The sequence below is a fragment of the Pocillopora verrucosa genome, chromosome 9 (assembly GCF_036669915.1).
Source record: "Pocillopora verrucosa isolate sample1 chromosome 9, ASM3666991v2, whole genome shotgun sequence".
Taxonomy (NCBI): Eukaryota; Metazoa; Cnidaria; class Anthozoa; order Scleractinia; family Pocilloporidae; genus Pocillopora; species Pocillopora verrucosa.
Window position 1 is genome coordinate 2,027,924 of NC_089320.1, and position 23,007 is coordinate 2,050,930.

General features: G+C 37.8%; 3 protein-coding genes across 5 annotated transcripts; 1 reads left to right on the forward strand and 2 right to left on the reverse strand.

The window, feature by feature from the left end:
* The first annotated feature begins 349 nt into the window (after positions 1–349).
* On the forward strand, positions 350–5,877 carry LOC131791380 (follicle-stimulating hormone receptor-like). The gene is made up of 5 exons (XM_059108711.2): positions 350–577; positions 2,014–2,085; positions 2,860–2,934; positions 3,081–3,152; positions 3,859–5,877. Exons 1-5 carry the CDS (start codon positions 360–362, stop codon positions 5,381–5,383), a joined length of 1,962 nt encoding a protein of 653 aa, XP_058964694.2. The 5' UTR covers positions 350–359; the 3' UTR covers positions 5,384–5,877.
* On the reverse strand, positions 5,876–16,208 carry LOC131791392 (solute carrier family 35 member F6). 3 transcript variants are annotated; one of them, XM_059108723.2, is made up of 16 exons: positions 16,024–16,208; positions 15,152–15,234; positions 14,771–14,835; positions 14,026–14,099; positions 13,469–13,530; positions 13,031–13,110; positions 12,622–12,681; positions 10,987–11,059; positions 10,626–10,720; positions 10,109–10,153; positions 9,341–9,455; positions 8,964–9,029; positions 8,370–8,452; positions 7,446–7,488; positions 6,823–6,917; positions 5,876–6,504 (listed from the first exon to the last, which is right to left on the reverse strand). In XM_059108723.2, exons 1-16 carry the CDS (start codon positions 16,119–16,121, stop codon positions 6,400–6,402), a joined length of 1,242 nt encoding a protein of 413 aa, XP_058964706.2. In that variant the 5' UTR covers positions 16,122–16,208; the 3' UTR covers positions 5,876–6,399. The 3 variants fall into 3 exon arrangements, with proteins under 3 accessions (XP_058964706.2, XP_066028638.1, XP_058964707.2); XM_066172541.1 differs by having other exon boundaries at positions 16,067–16,193; XM_059108724.2 differs by lacking the exon at positions 12,622–12,681.
* A 944-nt stretch (positions 16,209–17,152) lies between these two features.
* LOC131791393 (uncharacterized) lies at positions 17,153–22,211 on the reverse strand. The gene is made up of 5 exons (XM_066171742.1): positions 21,953–22,211; positions 20,504–21,157; positions 19,677–20,219; positions 18,499–18,812; positions 17,153–17,650 (listed from the first exon to the last, which is right to left on the reverse strand). Exons 1-5 carry the CDS (start codon positions 22,197–22,199, stop codon positions 17,510–17,512), a joined length of 1,899 nt encoding a protein of 632 aa, XP_066027839.1. The 5' UTR covers positions 22,200–22,211; the 3' UTR covers positions 17,153–17,509.
* Positions 22,212–23,007: the final 796 nt, after the last annotated feature.

The window sequence follows — 23,007 nt, forward strand, 5'->3', positions numbered from 1 at the left end:
GGAAACTACAAAAAATCAAAAGCTCTTGGCCTCATCAGTGATTCAGGTATGTCTATATAAATTACGGACCTTAAACAGAATACTCTGATAGCCTCGAATAGTGCTCACCAAATGGGTCAAGATCTGTCAGGGAAAATTGAGTGGCTAAACTCAGCACAAATTGAGCCTCCGTTAGCTAAAATTTTATCGGCCAACACTGTCTTTCGTTTGTTTGACTTTTAATTACAAGGATGACAATTAATTTCGCAAACACATGTTTATAAACTAAATGCAAATTCAAAGTTTTTCAAATAACATTGGTGTAATTGCAGAGGATATCTATCTCTTAAAGTGAACAGACACTCAAACGGATTTTCGTCATGGCCGTGCGATTTCTGTCGTGTGCTCTTTTGGTATCGCTATTCCCCACACGTTTGGACACCACTGACGACGATACCCTTTACAGCTACCTGTCATGTGCAAACGATTGTCGCTGTTCGCGAGAAAAAGTGTCCGGAAAGGTTTTGGCCAAATGCAACTTCGCCGGAAAAAATCTAAGTGAGAATAGTCTTCTTCTACCACCAGATGTGGATTCTTTGTGAGTAGATCTCCACTGTATTATAGCAAAAGGTTTCTTTTAAAGTTATTTTGTACTGAGCTGTTGTACTTTCCACTCTTATTGAGGTTCATCTTTATTGCCATTACCAAGAAAATATTTTTTTTTAGCTTCGCCTGAAATTTTAAAAGATCAAATATATCTATTCATTAGCACATGTATTGAAGTACTAACCGGAGGCATTGTGTAAAGAAGAAGGCTTTTGCAATTAGTTAATAGCCTTATCGAGAATTTTCTGCAAAGTCAGTCGCATATCCACTGAACTACAGGTGCTCTTTGGGGAAAAAATTATAATCTCAATAAAGAATTGTGCGATGACGCTGTCTTGACGTTTGAAGGTGATTATTTGGAGGCAATAGCGGGATTTAGAATTCACTGCAAAGTGCACAATTTTATCGAAATTCGTTTGTTTTTCTTAGTTTTGCACGATAGAGATGGAGAAGTGAGGGCATCAGAAAATGTCTTTTTTGTTTTTCTGTGGCGAAAACAGTCCTGCTGATTTTCAATAACTCTCCCTGAATGCAAAGCAACTATTGTTATTGCGGATATCTCAAGGAAATAGAAATAAAATAAAATTCAAAGAAAAGCCAGAAAAGTTATTATTTATCAGCGGAAGACGGAAGGAAGTATTTATCAAACCTATTCACCCAAGTTATGTCAGAGCGACAGTGGCATAAAATAGTAGACCTCACAAGAGAGGAAATCTCAAAGCGTTTTCTACGATTTTAATGTTTTGTTTGCTTTTTTACCGTCACTGGTATTATGTGAAGGAAACAAAAAGAGAATAGGAGGATAAAAAATGCGTCTTTATTTGCGGAAGGTGGACAGGAGGAGTTATCTAAAGATAATTATCGATAGGTTATAATCTGGGTGCAAAACAGGAAAGATTCAATCTTAACGTTTCTTTTTTTAGACTGTTAGTTTCAAGTGACGAAAAATAGAGCCAGATTTCAAATCAGCTATTCCCTTGTGTTATTATATCTCAAAAAAAATTACCTGTTCCTACTTTGAATTAATTTTTTCTCTGACAAACAATTTGTGTCTTTTTTTTTTCGGTAGCTGCATTATAACGTTTAAATTTTTTCAATACATTCCTGTTGATCGATAAAAAATTGAATCATGAAATGAAAATGAACGCAGGTAAGTTGAATTCCCTGTAGTGAAAACAAGTTTATCCCAACGCAAGTGCTTTTTCATCCAGAGAAATTACCACCTATTAAAGAGGAAAACTAGCAATGGATTGTCTAGGGGAACATTGTAAAGTCCCAAACTCATAAACAGTGAACCGTTTGCAAAAGCGTTCAAAATTCCCCTCAAAATTTACGTCTTGTACCATATAGGTTCTGGGATAATATTCACTCACTCCTTTTGTTTTAGACGAATAACTACACTTCGTCTTTTGTCTTTTACATTTGCAGAGACTTGTCCGACAACGGTTTGTCTCAAGTGCCAGTTTTCGTCATCCGTAAATATCGCAATATCACAAACTTGTAAGTACTAATGTAAATTTTGTTATTCAAAATTAAATTTAAAAAAAGGCAAAAATGCATCATTAAGAACTAGTTCAATAAAAAGCAATATTGAAAAATTAACCACACACCATATTTAATTTGGCTGCCACTCCAAACCACTCTCCCAGAGTTATGTACTTTTAAAAGACCTAGATTAAATGTCATACCAAGGGCTTCAGCGTCAATACTGGAAGAGAGCCAGGGAAAGGGTGATGAAGAGCGTTGAAATAAAAAAAAATTAAAAAAAAAAACCAACTGAAAATGAAAATAATTTCAAAGAAAATTAAGTCTGATAACAAGAAACGTTATAGTCCTAAAATTTCGTATTGAAACTTTTACCAACATGTGTTTTTTACTCTGTAATGTATGTGGACGCTCATTACGAACAAACAGTTTATCAAAAGGAACAATACAATTCATCTTTCGGTAAACAGCAACACTACCAACAAAGCAACACAAGGTAATCATAAATCTATGGAAATGACCGCGCGGAGGAAATGTAAACTTCAGATTAACTGGATTTTATTCTCATAGAGGGTACAAATATAGTGAATCAATGTGAAGCAAAGTGGAACTCGAGTTTAGTCCCGGCTGTCATAGGTTTTGGTCCATGGGAATTAATTGTACTTTGTTCCAGTGAGTAAGTTGAAAAAAAGAGGCGCGTAAGGCGCGTAAGGCGCGTAAGGCGCGTAAGGCGCGTAAGGCGCGGGTTAACCTTATCTATTAATCTTTTTACGTTGTGTTCTTCACCAGGGTCTTAGACGGAAACAAGATACATAATCTGACTCAAGAAGGTCTGTTGGCTGATTTCCTCTTCCTGGAGTTTCTGTAAGTGTTTGTGTTCCATTATCATGGGTCTGTTGTGCAATGGGTGTTAGTTGGCTACCAAAGTGATCATAAAGAGATCCGTTTGGAAAAAAAAAATTCTCACCATTACTTGTGCTTCAAGCTCTCGTTTCCTACTCGTTTTTCAGCTCGATTCAACGAAACTTCATTGGGGAGGTTGACAGCAAATTCTTTGCCGGCCTCAACCGCCTGAAATATTTGTAAGTATAAAAGGTGTTTAAATGTCACTGGGTTGCCTGTGCTGAGACGCTTCTAAAACGTGAACGTCAGAGAAAAATCGATAGTTCTTAAGCCAGAAAATTTTGCACACGCACTTGTTTCCTAAATATATCTCGCCTTTTCATAAACTGGCATGTCTATGTGTGAACAGGAATTAACCAGGGAGCACTCATTTCCTAGTCAAACTATTTATTATAATTGGAACTTACTTAGGTACAAAAGAATGGAGGGGCAAGTTTCTTATGAACCTGTGGTGCTGTGTCGATAGGGGGAGTATAACCAAATAAACTGGCTTTTTCAACTGAGTTGATAATGAAAATTGGTCACCGTAAAGAGTTTCAAAGCTGACGTTTTAAGCGTTAGCCCTTTGTCAGAGCGAATGGGTACAGATCGCCAAATGATATAATAGAGGCATCGAGAAAAAAACACAGGTTAACGCGAAACCTTGATATAGAACGGCTGCTTGTGATGCAGAAATACTGAAAATATCGGTGGGAAAAATATCGTAGTAGATTCGGTTTCAGTCGCGTCCCCGAGTCCAAATTCCGTACCTCCCGAGAGGGGACGATTTTTCTTCAGGATTGGAACGAAGGCTCCTTTATCAAACAGTGCTTGGTAATCGAATTAAATACAAAGGTTTTTCAGTGAGGAAAAAAAGTTTATTTTTCCCATAATTTTCTTCCCCAGAAATCTCAGTCTGAATAATATAAGGAGTTGGTCTGGTAACCAGTCAAATAGTACCCGTGATCTTGAATACTTGGATATTACTGGAACAATCGACTGGGTCCCAGATGAAAATATTCTGGCTCTTCCTAAACTCAAAGAACTCAGGGGGGTAACTTGGTGTAAATTCTGCCCAAACTGCACTGTCGTTAACCCAAGAAATCTCGTCAACGAGGCGCAACGAAAGCATAAGGCTGAGGAATGCCTTCGAGAGTTTGATGAAATGGAGTTTCTTGAATTTGGGAAGAAGGATCCTACGAGATTTGTAAGACACCGATTTTCGCCCGAGTGCATGTGCGTGAAGCAGTCGGAATGCGAATTCCGTCACGTTGTTATGCCATACTTTAAAAAACGGACATCCCTTCCTCAGCACTTGTTTTATTTGGAGTACATTTTTAGCCCCTTTACAATCTTTTTCAATTGTGTTGTCATCTTTTTTATTCTCTCGTCCCGCAACTTACGAAAGACAGCGTCCTTTATTCTCATAAGCCATACAGGAGTTATCGACCTGCTTATTGGGATATACGCAATATGGGTGGCCCATGTAAACATCTCGAACATCGACAGTATTCTAGAAGAGGTTATGTGGGCAGGAAAAGAGCTGCAGCCCTCCACTGGTCCCATCTTTATCTCGGGACAGCTGATTTCTGTGTCCATCTCACTGCTTCTCACACTCGAGAGGTATCTTGCTGTCGTGTACTGTGTCAACCCTTCCAAGCGCATGACAGCGAAAGGTGCGCACATCTCATTGCTTTTTGCTTGGGTTACTGCCATCACTTTCGCTGTCTTGCCCATATTTGGTGTTGGGGGTCTTCATTACAACATAAAGCGAGCCTGCACTCCTTTGAGTTATGATGAACAATTCCAGTCAGGATCATCACTGATTCTTCTTTCTTCTCTAGCATGCATTGTTTTGCTTTACTTGGCGAACCTTCCCTTATATTTCAAGGTTTTTAGGTTTGTGAAAAGGAGTAGCAATCAGGTTGGGGTGAAGCGAGAGATATCTCTTGCAAGAAAAATCGCTTTGTTGGTTTTCACAAACTTTATATTCTTTGCTATCCCTATTATTCTCATCCTCGTGTTCTCAATCTTTGCCAAGCTGGAGAGCAACCCTTTTGAATTCAATGGCGACTCTTTTAAAAGCACCATTTTTAAAATTTCCATCGGTCAATGGCTTCCAGTTACTTGTCTAAACATTAATTCCCTATTAGATCCATTTCTCTACGCATTTCGACATGCGCATTTTAAGCGGGAAGTAAGGCGTAGACTCCATCGTTTGTCCCGCAAGGTTTTTCCATCTCTGACTCCAGCAATGAATTTTAACTCTGTTGGAGATACAGTGTCTTACGATGCCCCCAAAACAAAGCAAATGTCAAAGATCGATGAATTGAAAGCTCCGCAAAGCGGTGCTCGAAAGAGAAACATCCTAGCTGCCAACGTTGAGTTTGAATTCCAAGAGACAGAAAAACAAGTCACAAAGTCTTCTTAACGCAAGCACTTGTACAGAAAAAAATTTCATTTTACCTCATGATGACTTATCAAGAAAAACCGACGCAAATATCAAATCATATCCACTGAAATATGAACTGATACCCATCCGAACTTCCACAGATAATCAACTCGATCATAAAGGTAAACATAAAATGCAGCGCTTTCCTTTACACGGCAAAATTTCTTTAGACATTTCACCCTAGTAAATGCACAGCTGTGATATATCAACAAGTATTTTGTACATATAGTTATCTTAAACTTCATTCCGCATGAGCCTTTTGGCGTTGTAGTAAATGATACAAAGTCATTACTTTTATCATAATTTTTATCATCTTTTTGTAGATGATGAGATGATTTTGTTAACTGTCCTTTGGACTAACTGTCCCTTTCAATGGACAGTCAAACTGATATGAAGACTTATTGTTGGAAGCGTGTTTACGTTGAACTGAGAGAACGTATAAGAGTTGCGATCTGTACATACACTACATAATTTACTTGTCGAAAAATAAATCATTTGTTAAAAACATAATCTGCGACAGTTTAAAAAATAGCTTTTAATTTAAACTCAAGGCAACATCATATACATCATTTGGGTGTATTCATTCCCACTTTCTTTAGCGACTTTATTTTATAATTTACTGCTGATTACGATCAAGTTGACTGGCATTCTAAAAGACACGCAGGACATCTAACAATTCTGTTATAAAAAATAAGATGAGCGATTAACCTTAGTTTTCATCCACAATGAAATGCTATGCTCGGCTCTGGTAGAGACGTGAACAAAATAGCCTTGCAAAATAGCGCGTACGTTAAATCTTCATTAAGGGCAGGTGCATCTTCGGCCCCAGCATGCATGAGGCTTTGTTGTAGATAATTCAAGGCAATACTCTCTTCAACTGACAATGCCAGGCTTGCACAAAATTCGTATTTCTTAATGAGGGAAACAAAACATTCCAATTGGAACCACGTGTTTATGAAACAAAGGGTAATTATGTGGATAGAATCGGTCTCAGTTCACATAACACCAGTGTAAGGTTCTGCTTTGTCAATTCCTCTCAGAAATGGCTCATTCTCCGGTAAGTCTACATCGCCATTTTCTATCTCATTTGAAGCTTGATCCTGTGTAGATAGGAGTTGGTTTTATGTATTGACAGAGGTCATACAAGATACTTAAAGCTACAACAAGTTGCTATAAAATAGAAAGATTCTCATAGTCTGGTCACTGGTTCTAAAAACCATATACTTCTATTTTCTGGGTCATTGTCAATCGTGGGTATGATCAGGAGCGCTTGATAAAAAGCGATTCCAAAGCTAAATATCGCTACCATTTGAAATTGGGGAGCACTTCGATAATCTAGGACAAAAGCAAACGTGCAAAAACTGACGGAAGAATCAGAATTAGAATTTGGAATGATATATACTGTGTGATTATCTTGCCTGTTGAGATGCATCAGGCTTGGGCATCAATGGAGGAATAATTAATAGCTCGTTATACAAAGCTGTGCCAAGCATCAGGAAAAGAAATCCATCAACTACAAAAAATAAAAGATTTCCAAATTAAACCAAATCGGTCATATTAATTCTACCAGAAAGGAGTGTCCTAAAAAACAAATTGAGCAGTTTTAAAACTAATTTATATGATGGAGGTTTCCTATATACCCGCTCTTAAATGGTTTATAAAATTTAAGGTTTGGTTGCTGCAGTTATTGCAGACTGTAAACTTGGCAGTTGTTCCCTAAAGGATAGACTGAAACGGTTTGTGGGTGAAATAAGATTTGTGGGAAATTTAGTAGCGATCGGTTTGGACTCAAAAGATTTGTCTACCAGTGCAGAATGAGCTGGTCGCACGGACCGCAACTCTCTCAATAGAAGGTACCGAGCTTTCTACGGTTCGTGAAATCCACCTTATTGTTCGGACTTAGAATTTTTTCGTGTATATAAGAGCTTGTGGTAAAGGTGGTTTTTTGAATCAAGGGTATAATGCAGACTGCACCACACGAGGAAACTGCGAAGTGTCAGCAGTTTTGCCTTGGGTTAGCTTTTAAGACAACAAGTTTTACCTTGAAATATGCTGTACTTTCTATCCCACGTTTCACCAAAATCCTGGGGAGATAATATAATAATAGGATGAAGTTAATTGAGTACATAAGAACGATGAAGTAAGTAAAAAAGCCTTTATACAGGCCCAGATGGCCTATGGGGCCGGCGCTTAGCTCTGGTTTCCTTAGCATGAAGCGGCTAGGAGTATTGCTTCTCCCCCCTGGATGGGATGCTAGTCCTGGTACCCATTTGTACACAATGACCCCGGCCAGGGCTCGAGCCCGGACCACTCGGAATCCGGAGTTGAGCGCACTAACCATGAGGCCACCGCACCGCCACAAAGAACGATGAAGACACCAAGATAATATACAGAGCGAGCTACAGAAGAAAAAGAAATTATCTACCCGTTGACCGTTCAGGACAAGTGACAACCGACAACCGATTCAAGTAGGAGCTACAGCAGGTAAGGTAAGGTTGACTTGATTTTACGACTGTCCAACATTGAACAAATGGCATATAAATAATTAAACCAACACAATAAGTTCTGAGATAAACTCGGAAAAACGGGGACATGCGGCGAGGAAAATTTTCAAGAAACCTCCAACAACAAACTGCATTCGAGCAAGCGTAAATCAAAGACGTTGTTCGAATGAGTAATCCAATGAAAACGATGATTCCAGAGTCCGCCATTTTCATATAACGTTGCTATGGAACCTGTGAAGCTCCCGCTAAGCGCAAACGTTTATTTGGCTCTGCTATCTTGCTCTAACTGTCACTTTTAACGAATGAAATCATGTGATATCCATTGGGTGTGTCATGAAGGAAGGGGTGTCATGAAGCAGCAAGTGACGCTTTTGTTCAAGAGCTGAAATCTGTCTCCATGCAAAAACTACCATCATTGAAACTAGGTCATGACACTTAATGGAATCACGATGAAGGAATACCTCATGAAGGGCATAGTGTATGAACAGTTCTACAGCCCACACCACAATTGTTCTGCAGGCGTCTATCAATGTTCTGTGGACCGCTGAAAAGGAAATACAGTTGGTGTAGTTTCCAGACCTTTAAGTCACATGAACACTATGAGGTGGAATGTTCTGTGTGCATTTGCAATACGATATAAAAACGAAACGAACGGGCATTTACTTGAGCTAACTAGGGTAGTGAAGCACATGAATGAAATTGGCGTGGAAATGATAAAATGCGAATTCGGGTCCATTTGTTTATTGTGGTCTTGTAAATTTAACAAAAGGGATTTGTAAAAATTGTCTTAGATTCTTTGTAAAACTAAATTAAGTACATAAATCCATTTATATCCAGCAACGTTAGCCGAAGATGCTCTATGATTGAAGTTGGTTTCATGAAACACCAGTCTTACCTGTCAGAGACTTTGTAAGGGTCAATCCAAAGGGATTTGTAAAAACTGTCTTAGATTCTTTGTAAAACTAAATTAAGTACATAAATCCATTTATGTCCAAAGCAACGTTAGCCGGAGATGCTCTATGATTGAAGTTGGTTTCATGAAACACCAGTCTTACCTGTTAGAGACTTCGTAAGGGTCAATCCAAAGAAATTGTAAAATGCGATAGAAAGAGTATAAAACACTAGAAACAAGCAACGAAATAAGTCAGTAGATAAATATCTAATCAACAAATAAACCAAGAAATATAAACAAAATATAAACAAAATGTTTCAACTATGCGAAAGTAGGTTCACCATCTGAACGCGGAAAGCACAAGTGACCAAATAATGACTGTTTTCAATTTTTTTCCTCGTTCAATGGGTAGCAAATTTTTTACTGTACCCTGAAAATCACAGCCCGTTATAAAGGAAAGCCTGCTCTAATTTTGACATTTCATTGAAAATTACTTTAATAAAGCTGACGAAGCCAAAGGACATATGAAATTTTTCTGACCTATAAGTGTCGCAAGAGTCGTATCATTTTTTATCATCAGCAGAGCATCAAGGCTGTTTTCGTAGCTGTGGTGAGGTTGGCTTCCTGGAATAAAGTACAGCACAGGAAGGACCACCTGTTAAATTAATAAACAAAAATTTTTAAACAACTAAATTGATTTCAGTCGAGACATCAGGAAAGAACCTTTGAGAGATTTGGCATTAAAAGCATTAGCCCCTTTGATATCTTTTAAAATAAAACAATTTGATTGAAATGACTCTAGGGCGAGAATGTTTATCGCTTATTTTTTATACCTTTATTAATTTAATCAGTTAGAAAGTTTTTTTTCCCACGTTTTTCTTGGAACAATTAGAAAGATACCCAGGCTCTTCTCCAAAGCGGAGCACAACTCCGAAACTCTCTTTGGTCTGGGGTTACATTCATCAGATATTCCTCGATTCACACTTCTTGGTGCTTTTTTTATCCCAGAACAACGACAACAACAACAGCAACTTCACATTTTAAGTTAACTCTAAGCAATAAAGTCACCGTGTCATACGTGCATGTAAATTAAAATAATTGATAATGCCATATTGCAATTAACCAACAATTTGCATGACGATTGTTCCACTAAAATACCATCAAGTGGAATAACTGCAGCGCCATTCCGTGAAAAAAACCAACCCACTAAATGAAAAAATGCCTTGATTTGCATTTCTTTTCTTGTTTTAGGTTGTTGCTAAACATTTTTTCAATAGCCTTCCTAACTGAGCTGCATACGGCACTTACAGCAGCCATGACTGTGAATCCAAAAAAGCCTTCCATTCCAACAACCTGTATGAATTATGAGACAAACAGCATAAAATCAGCCTCTCCATTATGATTATCCGCACATGAAAGTACCGGAAAAGAATTTCAACCTCAGAAGTAGATGTTCAAAAGCTTACATCGTTCGAAGGCAAACTAACTAGTATTAGTAGTTCTTTCATACACACTTGGCGATCTGTGTTTTTATATGTGAAGAGATTAAATCAATACTGGTAAGGGAAGGGACCGACTTGAAACAAAAAAAACGAGAGATAGTTGATTTAATTGATGCTTTACAGAGTTTTTTACTCCAAAATATGTTTACATTGAATCGTCTACTGAAATCGTCAAAATACCAAGGTAAATTACAACTTCTCTCTCTCCTAAAGGATATATCGAATACTACAGAAATTCGACCAAAACACAGCAAAAGAGGGCACATCACCCACTGAAAATTCGCTCTTACTTCAATAAAAAGAAAGAAATGACCGAAAACAACCTGTAGAGGGTGAAAGTTCTTCTCCTTGAGGAACCGTTCTTCTACAATATACTGTGTGGCACTGACGCACTGACCCATAAGAATAAAAGCAATACCTGTAAAATCAGGATAAGCAAAATAATTTGTGAGCGCAATAAATTTTAAATGGAAGCATTAGACATCAGAGTCATAATACTTAATTGTAGCCGAATATTTCAGAGTAAGATAACAATTGGAGCATTGTTATCCGATAGAACTTTTATTCGAGGTATTTTTATCATTTAAACCTTGAAAAATAAACGTATAACAGAAGAAGATAATAGAAATGATACTGAATCAGCATCAGAAGTAATAACAGTATAGCAATTCTGTAACAAGTTACCTAAACCAGCTTTAGGATGAGATGCCTCTTTATCTCTGAGAACACTTGACAGTCCAACAAGAACTAAGCCAACCTGACGAGGGTAAAAGAAATCCTGTAAAACATTCTAGTTAGCACTAGGCAACTGGCAAACGGCTAAGTTTGGCTACGCCTCTTTACTATTGAGGTTCCTCAAAGTTTTTTAGCGCTGTTCTGCGGCCAAATATTACATGTGGAATTTATCCTTTTCCACTAAAACAAATGGTCCACTAAAATAGAGAAACAAATAGGAAAGGATACATCAATTATGCATACACACAGGCCCTTTTAATGGTAAAATCTAGGCTCACCAACCATATGGTTTTCACATTTATTTCGATGGTGGACTGGAAACTTCTCCTTGTCATTAAATTTTCTCTTTTCATTTCTTCTTCTCCTTCTTTTTTCCAAAATCAATTAATTCTGGATTACTCCGTTCGTTAAATACCCCGCTGAACATAGTTCCTTGAGTTTACGTACGTGCAGACGGTCGCAACGTCAAGACCAAATTTTTTAAAGCTGGGTGGCTTACCACATTCTCTTAGTCATTATGTGACTCGCGCTGCTCGCTTCCCACTTCTAATGCATGGAATGACTTTTCGAGTTTTCATGGAGTCCGGGGCGGGAGGGCTGGGGCTTTTCATCTACCGTAATTTCCGGCCGACTACCCGCAGGTATGCGGGTTACAGGAAGGTGTGGGTAATATGATAATTTCAAAGCTTCAGTTATAGTTTTAAAAATATAAGCAGGAAAAAGAACAGAGATGACAAGATCCACTAAAAGATACTCTTCAAAGAACCTATGTGATATTTCATTTGTTACGGGCTGATTGCTCATTATTATAAGGGACTTTAATGCTCTCAATGAAAGCCGATGCAAAACGAAAACCTAACTACAAAACTCGGTAAGAAAGCTTTTATCTTAAGTGTACTTACTTTCTTACCTTGTAAATTTTACAGCTTGTTTCTTTGTTAAGTTCAAAAAACAAATCTCAATTACACAGGAAGTGAACTTGAAAATAAAAGAATTTAATTGTGAAAAAGCTGGCTTAAGAGCAATTCACTCGGAAAATGTGCCGACATGTTCATTTCGTGGCGCCGCATGATTAATAGCGCGACAAAATATTTGACGCACCAGTGAAATTTACTTGGCTAGCATTGCCTTGAGTTAATGAGTATTTTCCCGTTTTAAGCGATTTCTTCGGCTTAGTAGATCTCGAGATATCGATTTTTTAGAACAGATTTTCACATGCAGTATCATTCTCAATGAAACAGCGACGACAGAAAGAGTGGAAATTTATTGCACGTTAACGGATATTACGTCAACAAAAACAACGAAGGAACTTTGTGTGGGACTATGATTTTCTTTTTTTTTGGGTGCGGGTTATCTGCCAGTGCGTATCTGTTGAAATTTTTCCCTCGTTAATGCAAAAATTGGCCGATGCGGGTAATCTGCCGCGCGGGTAAATGGACGGAAATTACGGTAACTAGCATTACGAAAGTTGGATTCAAAGCTGATAATCGTCTCCGCATGCGTCCATGTACTTTATGTACCTTCTTTAATAATTTACAATTAGAAACTTGCATGATTTGAATGAATTTAAAGGATTCCACCTACCACAGTTACAATCATTCCTATCCAGTGAATTGGCCACAACTTTCTCTTCAAAAAGATTTTCTATTATTTGCGAAGAAGCAAAAATTCCACATATATAACTATTTTTCCCTTCTAAATCATTCTTTCACATGCAAGAGTCCTTTCATAAGTGCATTAAAAATGACTGAAAAAATGATGCAGTGTGTGAGCAACTGAATAACTTGGTATAGAGATGAAACATCATTTTATACCTCCAACACCACTGCAGTTTCCGCTAATTTATTAAGACAGATATACCTTTAATGAAAAACACACGTATATCTCAACAGTGTCAACTTGGAATATTACTTAAATTCAACGAGCATCTGCTGTTGTATGCCTCCGAAAACATTTGGACATAAAATAAGATTATACATTATTAAATACTTACAGAAAGCAAACCAGTAAATATTATAATTGAACCTCTCAGCATTTGCCATACTGATGCTTTAACATAAAGCAGACCAATTGCTGGGGTAAAATGAAAAAGAGAAAAATTACTCTTACAGTAGTTAGTATCTGTCTCCCAGAAGCTCAGAAGGTGTCTTTGATTTCATTAACCTCCATGAAAGAAAAACTCTCTGTGCTCAACAAAAAGGTTAATGGCAAGATTTACCGAGATAGTAACATTATACATAAATTGGTTAGAGACCTAGGAGCTTCAGATTGGAGAAACTTATCAGTATTTCACCCATTTCAAAAGTACACAAAAGGCACTCTGCATGGTTATAAATATCCTTCTGGAAGTTTGCTTTAGGTATGAGGAATACCTCAGAGGGATTATTATAGGTATTCTCTTAAAACAAAGGTAAAATATACATATTCTCACTTGCTAAAGTGGTTCCACACAGGTCACATAAAGCAGGAAAGGCAAAGATCCACTGAAACACCCTGCAAGAGGAATAAACTCCAAGTATTAGACATATACAGTATGTTTAACATCATTGTCAACCATAAATTGTTTTTGTATTTTTTTTGAGAAAATGAGTAAAATGGTTTTGTCAAGCTATAAAATTTAATTCAGCTCAAAGTAATGTCATCCTCAGTGGAAAACTGGATTTTTGCTTGAGAGATTTGGGAGATGCTAAGGACATTTTCCAAATCACAGTTATGAAAAATGATCCTTATATAACTGCACTGCATGCCATATTGAGTATCCACCACACTTAACAGGGCACCTACCTTAAAACAGAACATCATAGCAATAGTAATTCAGGTCCATATCATCTCTGGCTGAGGGATCCATCATCTCCCCACCCCCATCCCTCACTAAAAACTTCATGACTGGCTGGTAAATGTGTAGACTCCAACCCAGTCTAACAAAGGTATGTTTATTCCCTAAAACATGAATTATTACTAAAACTGCTAAATAATCACTCTGCAAACCTCCTTTGAAGACTTTTTCTGGTTTGTGTAGCTTCTTTGTAAGATCTTCCATCTATTCCGTCATGTAACAATCTCTAATTGAAAAATAGTCAAGGTAAATAAAATAATATCAAATAAAATAATAAATGAAGAAAGTGCATATATGTATAAAAATATATTATAAGAAAAATTGCATTCTGAATCAAGCACATTTATAACATAGCTAGTAAATTTGTCTAATCAAATTCAATTGAGTGAGTGTGCTTCATATTCCTATTGGGCACACTCATGACGTCAGCAAACAAATCCCTCGAGAAAAAAAAATTTCCATCAGGTTGAAAATGTTATAAAACAATCTGTTCATACGTTAGCTGTGTGTTCATTGAGATATGAAGCACTTGGGAAGTTTGGAGAGCACTCAAGAAGCTAGAGTTGCTCTCAGCTATGCCTTGAGCAACTCTTACGCATCTTTCGTGCTCTCTAAACTTCCTGCGTGCTTCATATCTTGATGAATGCACGCTGACGTATGAACCAATTGTTAATTTGATCAATCTACATGTATGATATTTCAGCTGATCTAGTATTAATCTCATTTTGATTGGTCCACTGTACTGATGATCAACTGAAGGATAAATTAATATGTATAAATGATGAATCAAGTACACAAAAAGATTCCATGTGGCTGCATGTGCCACTGTTCAGTTACTGCATAAAAGACATAAAAATGTAGTATTATATGTACAGATGTGTTTAGAGAGATGCAAACCTGTTTGTATTTTAGTCTTTCCTTCCTCTGATGAATAAACAAACCAATTAAACAAATCATCTCCCCTATTGAGGTGAAAAAGTACAAACTCTGCCTTAAATGTTACATTATATGCATTGATAACACACATTATTATTACAAGTTCAAGCAATCTCGCACCCAACTGTGAACAGTAGGGGAAAGCGTTGAGCCACATGGGTGCATGATCACATACTATTTTTCACACTACTGTAAGATACGTACAGGTGCACATGTTCATGACAACTGTGGAAAATTGCTTTCAGACCTAATCTTTCTTCTCAGCTAATTAATATATTTAAATACAGGTTTAACTGGAAATGAAACACACATTTATCAAAGGTTACATACATCTTAGCTTACCAAGAAACATTAGAGCAGTTTGAATCCATGGATGTTCAAATTGGTGTTCTTCTTTACCATTCATATCTTTCAGTCCCCTAGCTCTAAACAAAATGGAACAGAATGAGAGTAACAATTTATTTCTCATTTAGTTTTGGAAAAATTTGTCGAAGTATGCAATATATCAATCAGCAAATCAAAATCAATTACTTAAAATGCAATGACTTGTTTCTAGGAGATATAAATATATTAAGAAATCATTGGATGAGGCTGAGCATGATTTTATGAATTATCAGTGCTGAGGTCTGAGTTATCTGCTGAGGTGGAAGGCTGGGATTTGATAACTCATGATATCATGCAAAAGCCAAATTCAATAACAGTTTTGTTGAAAAATTTTTAAAACAATCTGCAAAAGTAGACTTTCTCTGAGTTTGCAAAAGTTTAAGAACTGTACATGAACAAGGGATTTGGAAGACCTTAAACTTGACACGATAACCCAATCTACTGCAGATAACAAACAAGTACAAAGTGCAAGAAGTGTCCTTTTAAAAGATGGCTTCAAGATCCCTCCTTATCAATAAAAGTAAGATGATATCACAATCCAATCTATCAAGCTTTTCCGTGTTAAAAACTCAACAATGTGTAGAAAATTCATTTCAGAGTCACCTATGTTTCTTTCAGTTTCAATAGTGCCACAACTGAATTCACTAGCTCACAACCAACGCTGAAGCGAGGCGTCAACAACGTAACTGAACATACGAAGTCAATATCGCAACAGTCCAGCAAGAATGTGCAATTAAACACACACACAAAATACAGTTCTATAAAATGTTTCCTGATTGCCCAATATCAGCCTTTAAATCTTCTCCCACAACAACTTTAGTGAAACTTACGAACAGTTGTTTTGTGCTTTAAGAGTGACAGTGTTAAGTGAACCTGCGATCAGCATTCCAACAGTCAACAAAATCTGAGTACGTGTAAGGCCCGCCATCTTCCCACACTCAACAAAATATTGATCTAGATACTAAAAGAATGCGAACACAAAGAAATCGTCGGACTTGTCGCGTGACTTATCGCCTGAATGTTCATAATCGTCACGTGACTACCATAGTGAAAGGAATTGTCACAAACAACCTTGGCGTAGCCTGATCAGTTCCATTGGAGTCTGTGAATGAGATCGGCAAAAATATGAATAAAAAACTGAGTAAATTGTGGTAACTGCAAATGCAAATGGCATAGTTCACCTCTGATTGATAGAGAAATAACCAAAAAAATGTCTTCTCCACGATGATTACCAAAAGCAGACCGAAAACCATTATTGCCACATGCCAGCATTGGACCCTAGGGTGCGCTTTTTCGTGGGGTACTTGCCAATTTTCTACATCCTACGCTCGTTACACAAAAAAAAGATGACAATTACTCTATGGTTCTCGAGTGTTCATAATTCGTGATCGAGGCATTCGAGTGGTTAAAAACAGCAGGAAAAATTCAAACAATAACGTATAGATTAAACACCCAGCCACTGCCCCTGAGGAATGAGCCCACAGTCCTTCTCCGGTCAAAACAGTAAATTCCCTCATACTTGTCTACGAGAAATACGTTGTTTCGTCCCAGTGAGAGGAGACGTCGGATAGGGAGCGTGAAGAGATAAAATGCTTAGAGTGAGAGCTGACTGCAATCAGCGTTTGAATGATATCAACAGTTTTTTTCTGGTTTGTTTTGGTTTTTGTTTTGTGTTGTTTTGTTGGGGGGGGGGGGGGGAAGAGGGTTGCCTTTTATTTCAAATCGTATAAACCGCAGGGAACACCGAGAATACCAAGTGCGCAAGCGTACTTCACAATGAGTAGCGACCACTGAGTGGTAATGACAGTTAAGTTATTTCTGATGCCCGAAGCGGCGAGGAACCAAATCAAGTTAAAATGCTTGGGGAATTACGTTATCGACTAGTAAGTTGTGTGCATGTTTCATCGAGTCATGATAATTATGAGATATTGTAATAATTCATTCATTTATTCGCACGGTTTACGTTATGTTGTTGTTTTGTGTGGTTTCTATGCAAAATTATTTTCTCTATTGACCTAACTGGATTGCCTTTGGATATATGTGGCTTAACGTAAACAGAACGACGAAATCAAAACCAAATTCCACTTAAAAAAATGTAATTCATTATATTCATTACATAATTCATTATATTCATTACATAATTCATTAGGAATTACTGATCCGTTGAGAATTTACTTAAAAAACCTTTGTAAGTTCATTCTGGGAAGAAGTTAATTGCTTGTTCTCCCGGCTACTGTCGACTCTGAACATGAGCTTTTTTTTCCATCAAACTGACTATTTCCTGTTACTTTTAGTGCCGTTGGATGAAAAGACCTATTATTCTAGCACAAATACTTCAACCCTCAAACATGGCCAGTTATAGTATGTGACAGGATAAAACCGAATGTATCTGGCGTTGAATTCATTTCTGAGCGAATGCTTCACGACGCTGCTTTGATCTGAGTTTCCTTGGAACACCTGAAATAAAGTAAAGAGAAATAAACCAGTTCAACTAGACCTCGTTTTCTCTTTTGACAACTTTCTTTTATACTCTACCGTACGTTTTTTAATTGTTCTCCCCCGCAGGTCATTTTAAACTTGGTTTGAAAACTCGGTGTGGATACGAGACTGGCGCCCAGGCTTACATCGAAATCGCCCGGTCTCGTTAAATCGGGGTTAGGCGTTCCAGAACGGAATGGAGTCATTTTTTTCCGTTTCTTCTGTAGTTTTCATTTTTTTCCAAACTGATTTGGTCCTTACTCAGTGGCAAATATCATAATCATAATAATAATTTTCAAATAAAAAAGAGCCGAAACAGCCGATTAATACTGAATAACAAAACCAGAGAGAATAATTTCTGTAGCTGTGCAGTTACCGTAATGATTCGATTTTGCTCCTGCGGCGCTTATTTACTTTTGGTACATCAAGGGAGGGCACTTCTTCAAAACAGGACGCTTATTAGGGAAAGGGCACATATTTGTTTTTCGAAAAACAGCAGAATGTGCAAAGCGAAGCTTTGATATTTATTTGAAAAGGATCATGAAGACTGGAAAACGGACTTGTTGTCCCTGAATCCTTCTTGGGGGGAAAGACCAGCCAAGCAAGCGTCACGAGATTTTAAGACGAGATGATTCGTTTAAGGGGATCTGTACACTCACTTGGATATAACAGTAATAATAGCTTTCAGTAAGCAATCAAAGGAATATGAACCATGGCAGATCTCAATGGACATGTACTTTAACAGCCCTATCACCAAAATAGAATTGGGTCGCCAATTGGAATAGCGGACGCCAAATCGGATCATTACGGCATTAATTTTTCCAAACCTTTTCAATACTTTTTTCTTTGTAAATGTTCCAGTTTGTACCGTCTGTGGACAGGTGAACTTTGTAAGTGGTGGTCCGCTGATTTTGTTTCTTGTTTCCTTGTGTGGCCACGGCACAAACATAAAGCACTGTACCCAAATCAACTTGAAGATAGTCTGTTCTGTCAGAGGGAGTCTTTGCACACCACGCTCCCCCCCTCCTGTTTTCATGGAGTCGGCCATAGTATGGATAATAGTCTCTATTGTGAAAACTGCTCGCTGTCACTCTAGCATCTGGTATTCTGTTCCTGTCCGCCACACCAACTGACTTACATACTAAATAAATATAAGTAATACAGGGCCTAACATGAGCATAAAAATTAACGAAAGTAGATTCCTGACTCAAATAAACTTTTTTTTCCTTGCCCTTTTATTGTTTGTCTGTTTGTTTCTTTATTTGCTTTCTTGGATTTTTTCAATGTTCTTTTTCTCTCATTGCCTTTCAATTTTCGAAAATATCAGGTTCCTCTGTCGAGAATAAAATCGTAGCAAATATTAACTTTAATGCATTAGCGAGGTAGGTAAGCCGATAGGAAATTTAATGAGCAATTGCCAGCTAATACTGATTTAATAACTTTATTGTTTGAGTTAAGTAACAAGAAAAACTAAAAAAAGGACAAAACAGCCCAAGGAATTAATTTATATTCAATCCGCTGCAATCATCAAAATGTTTAATTGCTTGTCTTAAAAACTTTGCAAACTATGGTTTATTAAGACCGTAGTTGTAAAGCACATTAACCCAATTCTAATGAGCTAAAATTCTGCAGGATATTGCTCCATGTTAAAATAATTTTCTCCAAAACATTTCAGATGCAATTCTAGTAAGCTGAAATTTTGCAGAATATTGCTCTAGGTTGAAATCTTGTCCCAAAAGCTTTCCAGATGCTTTAAACCAACCAATCACCATTCGTATACTTGATAGGAGTCTTTAAGACAAGAACATTACAACCAAACTGATCAATCATTTTCCATATACTCCTCGTAGTCAAATAACCCAACAATAGACTCTGATTATGAAATCCGCCCAGAATACAGTCACTGTTATTTTTAACATATATTTCTTCAGATTTCTCTTAATTCTTGAAGGAATTTATAGATCTTTGTGTAACAAATAAAATGTTGAATAAAGCCATTCCTCACCTTTCCCAAGGGTCAGTTGCATTGAAGAAGACGTTTTGAACAGTTGTGCTGATGTGGCTGTACAGATATATATGCCCGAGTCTTCATCCTTAATATTCCATATCTGAAGTGTTCCATCCACACTGACTTGCGATCTTCCGACTGGCAAATCACCGTTCTCTTTAACCCACGTGATTATTGGTTGAGGGTCACCAGCGGCCTGACAAGGAACTGAAATATTTCTGTCTTTTCCTACATCAAGCTTTGCAGGTGGATTGACTGTAAAACGGGGCAGATCCAAGACAACAAGATTTGTCAAAGCTGAGTCATGGCCTAGAATATTGGAGGCTTTGCATTCATACAAATAAGAATCTTCATTTTGAGCACTGATAATTGACAGCTCTCCGTCTTTCACAACTGTTCTGGAATGCGCAAGTTCACCGCGCCCTTTAGACCACGTGATGATTGCCGGAGGAAAACTTGTCACATGACATTTTGGTAAAGTGACGTTCTTGCCCTTCTCTACATACGTTGGACCGAAGGAGAGTGAAATGGTAGGTTTACCTGTATATGAATGGGAGAAACATTATTATATAGAATTAAGATAGCTACTGTCGCTTGTGTGGCTCCCATACTAAAATCTTGTCCATCTTTAGAGCTTTATTTTTTTAAGTTTTATCTGATTCTAATATTTTGCTCACAACAACTTTAAAATTTTATATACTGTTGAACCCCAGAATTTTGTATCCCTCGAGCTGCCCTAGGAAAAACGTCAATAAAAGACAATTGTTTTCAAACTTCAGAGGCGTAGGAATCATGTGGACGTAAGATGGAATATTTAGACCTACTCTGAACGACGAGAATGGCAGTTTTTTCATCCTCTCCAAGAATATTTCGCGCTATGCATTTGTAGGCGCCTGCATCTTCCATCCGGACACCAGAGATCTGCATCAGACCATTTGACGTCACTTTGATCCTGTTGCTTTGAAAAGATCCATTGACCTTCGACCAGAACATTTGAGCCGCAGGGTTTCCCGAAGCAGAGCATAAGAACGAGGCTATTTTGCTTTCGTTGACGACTAGTTTCGGTGGAGAAATTGTTACTTTTGGGGTTGAGATGGACTCTCCTGGTTCACCTTTAGTCCCTGGGATACCAGGGATACCCGGTGGCCCGATGTCTCCTTTTATTCCATTCTGTCCTCTTATCCCCGGTGGTCCCATGGTTCCTTGTTTTCCGCTTCTTCCCGGTGGTCCCATGCTTCCCTGGGATCCTTTTCTTCCTTTTCTTCCCTTGTCACCTTTGGGTCCGGCTCTCCCTGGAGGTCCCGGCCGGCCACGAGGACAAACATTCAGACCAGCTTTGTTGTGGCAAATCTTCCAAGCGGAATAAACGATGTCCTCTATCATTTTCCTCATCTCAGCCGACTTATTTAAAGAAGGTGGATGTGAAATACTACGCTTCAGTCGATGGATTTCAAGCTCGGCAGAGGTGGTTTGTATGACTGAAAATATATCAAATATATCAATAAAAAAGGAGAGTAACCTAATTAGACCCTTCATTGCCATCTCAAATAACACGATAACGATCCAAGTTCAACTGCAAACACAAGAAGGAAAGGACAATTTGACCGTAGCGAGGACAGAAATCTTTTCCAGTTATCAAAAGTGACGTTAGAGAAATTTAAATTTAACCCCTCGTCAAATGGCTCGTGTTTATCTCTTGATTTGATTTCTCCACAAATATTATCATTTCGAGCATGAGGAGAGGTTAAATCAAAATTTTAAGGCTTAGGTTTACAAGAGTCTCGACGAAGAGATTTGCTTTCTTGCTCACCAAGAGACTTAGGAGAAAGCTTTTGTTTCTTGTTGACCAAGCAGTGGGCAACACATCGATTTTAATGTCGCCATTTAAAAAGAGTGTATTGTTTACCTTGAAAACCTCTGCGTTTTACTCCTTGGCAAGTCTCCAAATTATTTTGTAAAGAAAACGAGAGAATGGACATCATGTAAAACAAGAGTCGTCCATATCGTTAGCTTTTAATCTACGTCGTTTGATATACGGTAATGTTGATATCTCAGTGAAAAGAAAATAAGACAAGTAAGTCTCGTTCATATCTGTTGTGCTAAAACGGAAGTCGGAAGACATGACCATTAGCTCTTGAATACTTTTTATCAAAAGCTTAAACCCCTAACAGTTTAGAGTAACTTGCAACTTACATAAATAACTTTAAAGGAGCACGACCAGCCACATAACAGACAACCATGTAGCAATTGAAATAAAGACAGTCGGACATTACCTTGTTCAGAGGGAGGGAAATCCGTCCTCGCTTGTGTCATTTTATCTTGAGGTATGAATTCCTCAACAGTTTTCAACCTTCGTTCATACTCATTGAATTTAGACTCGTTTCGAATGAATCCAGCGAAGTAAAGAAGCAAACAGAAAACGCTTAGAACTGTGCCGGGGCTCATTGGGAAAGTACGCTCTTTAAGAGACATTACGAGAGCTGAATGATCGAACTTTCTCGAAAACAGCTTTCGTAGCATGTTACAGTAACCTCACACTGCCTAAATTTAAATTTAGATTAAGGTCAGTAAGCCAGACCGTTATTTGATAGCTAGAAAGACGTCATAAATAAGGGACGCTACTTTTGTCTCGGTTGTCTAGTACGATCTGCTTTTTAAAAGTTATCGATTTGATTAAACGGGGGCGATCAATTTAATAGCGAGACAGACTGTATGGTTAAGATTCCTAGCCTGAAGAATTCTCCAGTACAGTTCGCTAATGTATCATATTTAACCTCCCGTATTCCGTGAAGCTTTTCAGACAGTTTCTCTTTCCCCATGATTTCAACCGACCTAGGTCGGGGGCGCGTTGTGTGACTTAGTAACGAAATTTTATCTAGAAACACAAGACATAACACACAAGTTATGGCCTGGATCGGGTTTAAACCAAGACTTTTCCATCTAGAGGGAATAAGCTTAATGTACAGTAGTTGCCTTTCAATCACTTGGTCCCTAGTCGCCAAGTTTGTCAAAATTATACTGTAATCTTTTGGTTTGCCGATGGAGTCGAGAAATTGTTTTCACAAGAATAAAGGTTAATGTTTATCAATACCTTTCGTGAGACGCACACCTTTGAATCTACTCGAATCTACACTCACACTTTTTGAATCTCATTAAATCTTCCATAACCTGTAATAAGGAAGAAAAGGAAGTGATATTTTGCTTTCTTAGCAAAGGAATAAGCTGCGCAACATAAGGGCCACCACGAGATGGAAACGAATGCGGACCCTATTCTGCTGACTGTTGGAGGAATGAAAATCTACCTTACCGGGGTTGGGGTGAGGGGGGC

Bases quoted from the DNA above. Each gene is read 5' to 3' on its own strand.
- LOC131791380 (XM_059108711.2), top strand. From the start codon at position 360: ATGGCCGTGCGATTTCTGTCGTGTGCTCTTTTGGTATCGCTATTCCCC. The intron at 578-2,013 runs GTGAGTAGATCT...TTACATTTGCAG, and splicing joins CCACCAGATGTGGATTCTTT to AGACTTGTCCGACAACGGTT. The intron at 2,086-2,859 runs GTAAGTACTAAT...GTTCTTCACCAG, and splicing joins TATCGCAATATCACAAACTT to GGTCTTAGACGGAAACAAGA.
- LOC131791392 (XM_059108723.2), bottom strand. From the start codon at position 16,121: ATGGCGGGCCTTACACGTACTCAGATTTTGTTGACTGTTGGAATGCTG. The intron at 9,030-9,340 runs GTCAGAAAAATT...GCTTGTTTCTAG, and splicing joins GACTCTTGCGACACTTATAG to TGTTTTATACTCTTTCTATC. The intron at 8,453-8,963 runs GTAAGACTGGTG...TTTCCTTTTCAG, and splicing joins CCTTACGAAGTCTCTAACAG to CGGTCCACAGAACATTGATA.
- LOC131791393 (XM_066171742.1), bottom strand. From the start codon at position 22,199: ATGCTACGAAAGCTGTTTTCGAGAAAGTTCGATCATTCAGCTCTCGTA. The intron at 21,158-21,952 runs GTAATGTCCGAC...ATATATTTTCAG, and splicing joins TTTCCCTCCCTCTGAACAAG to TCATACAAACCACCTCTGCC. The intron at 20,220-20,503 runs GTAGGTCTAAAT...ATTCATATACAG, and splicing joins TGCCATTCTCGTCGTTCAGA to GTAAACCTACCATTTCACTC.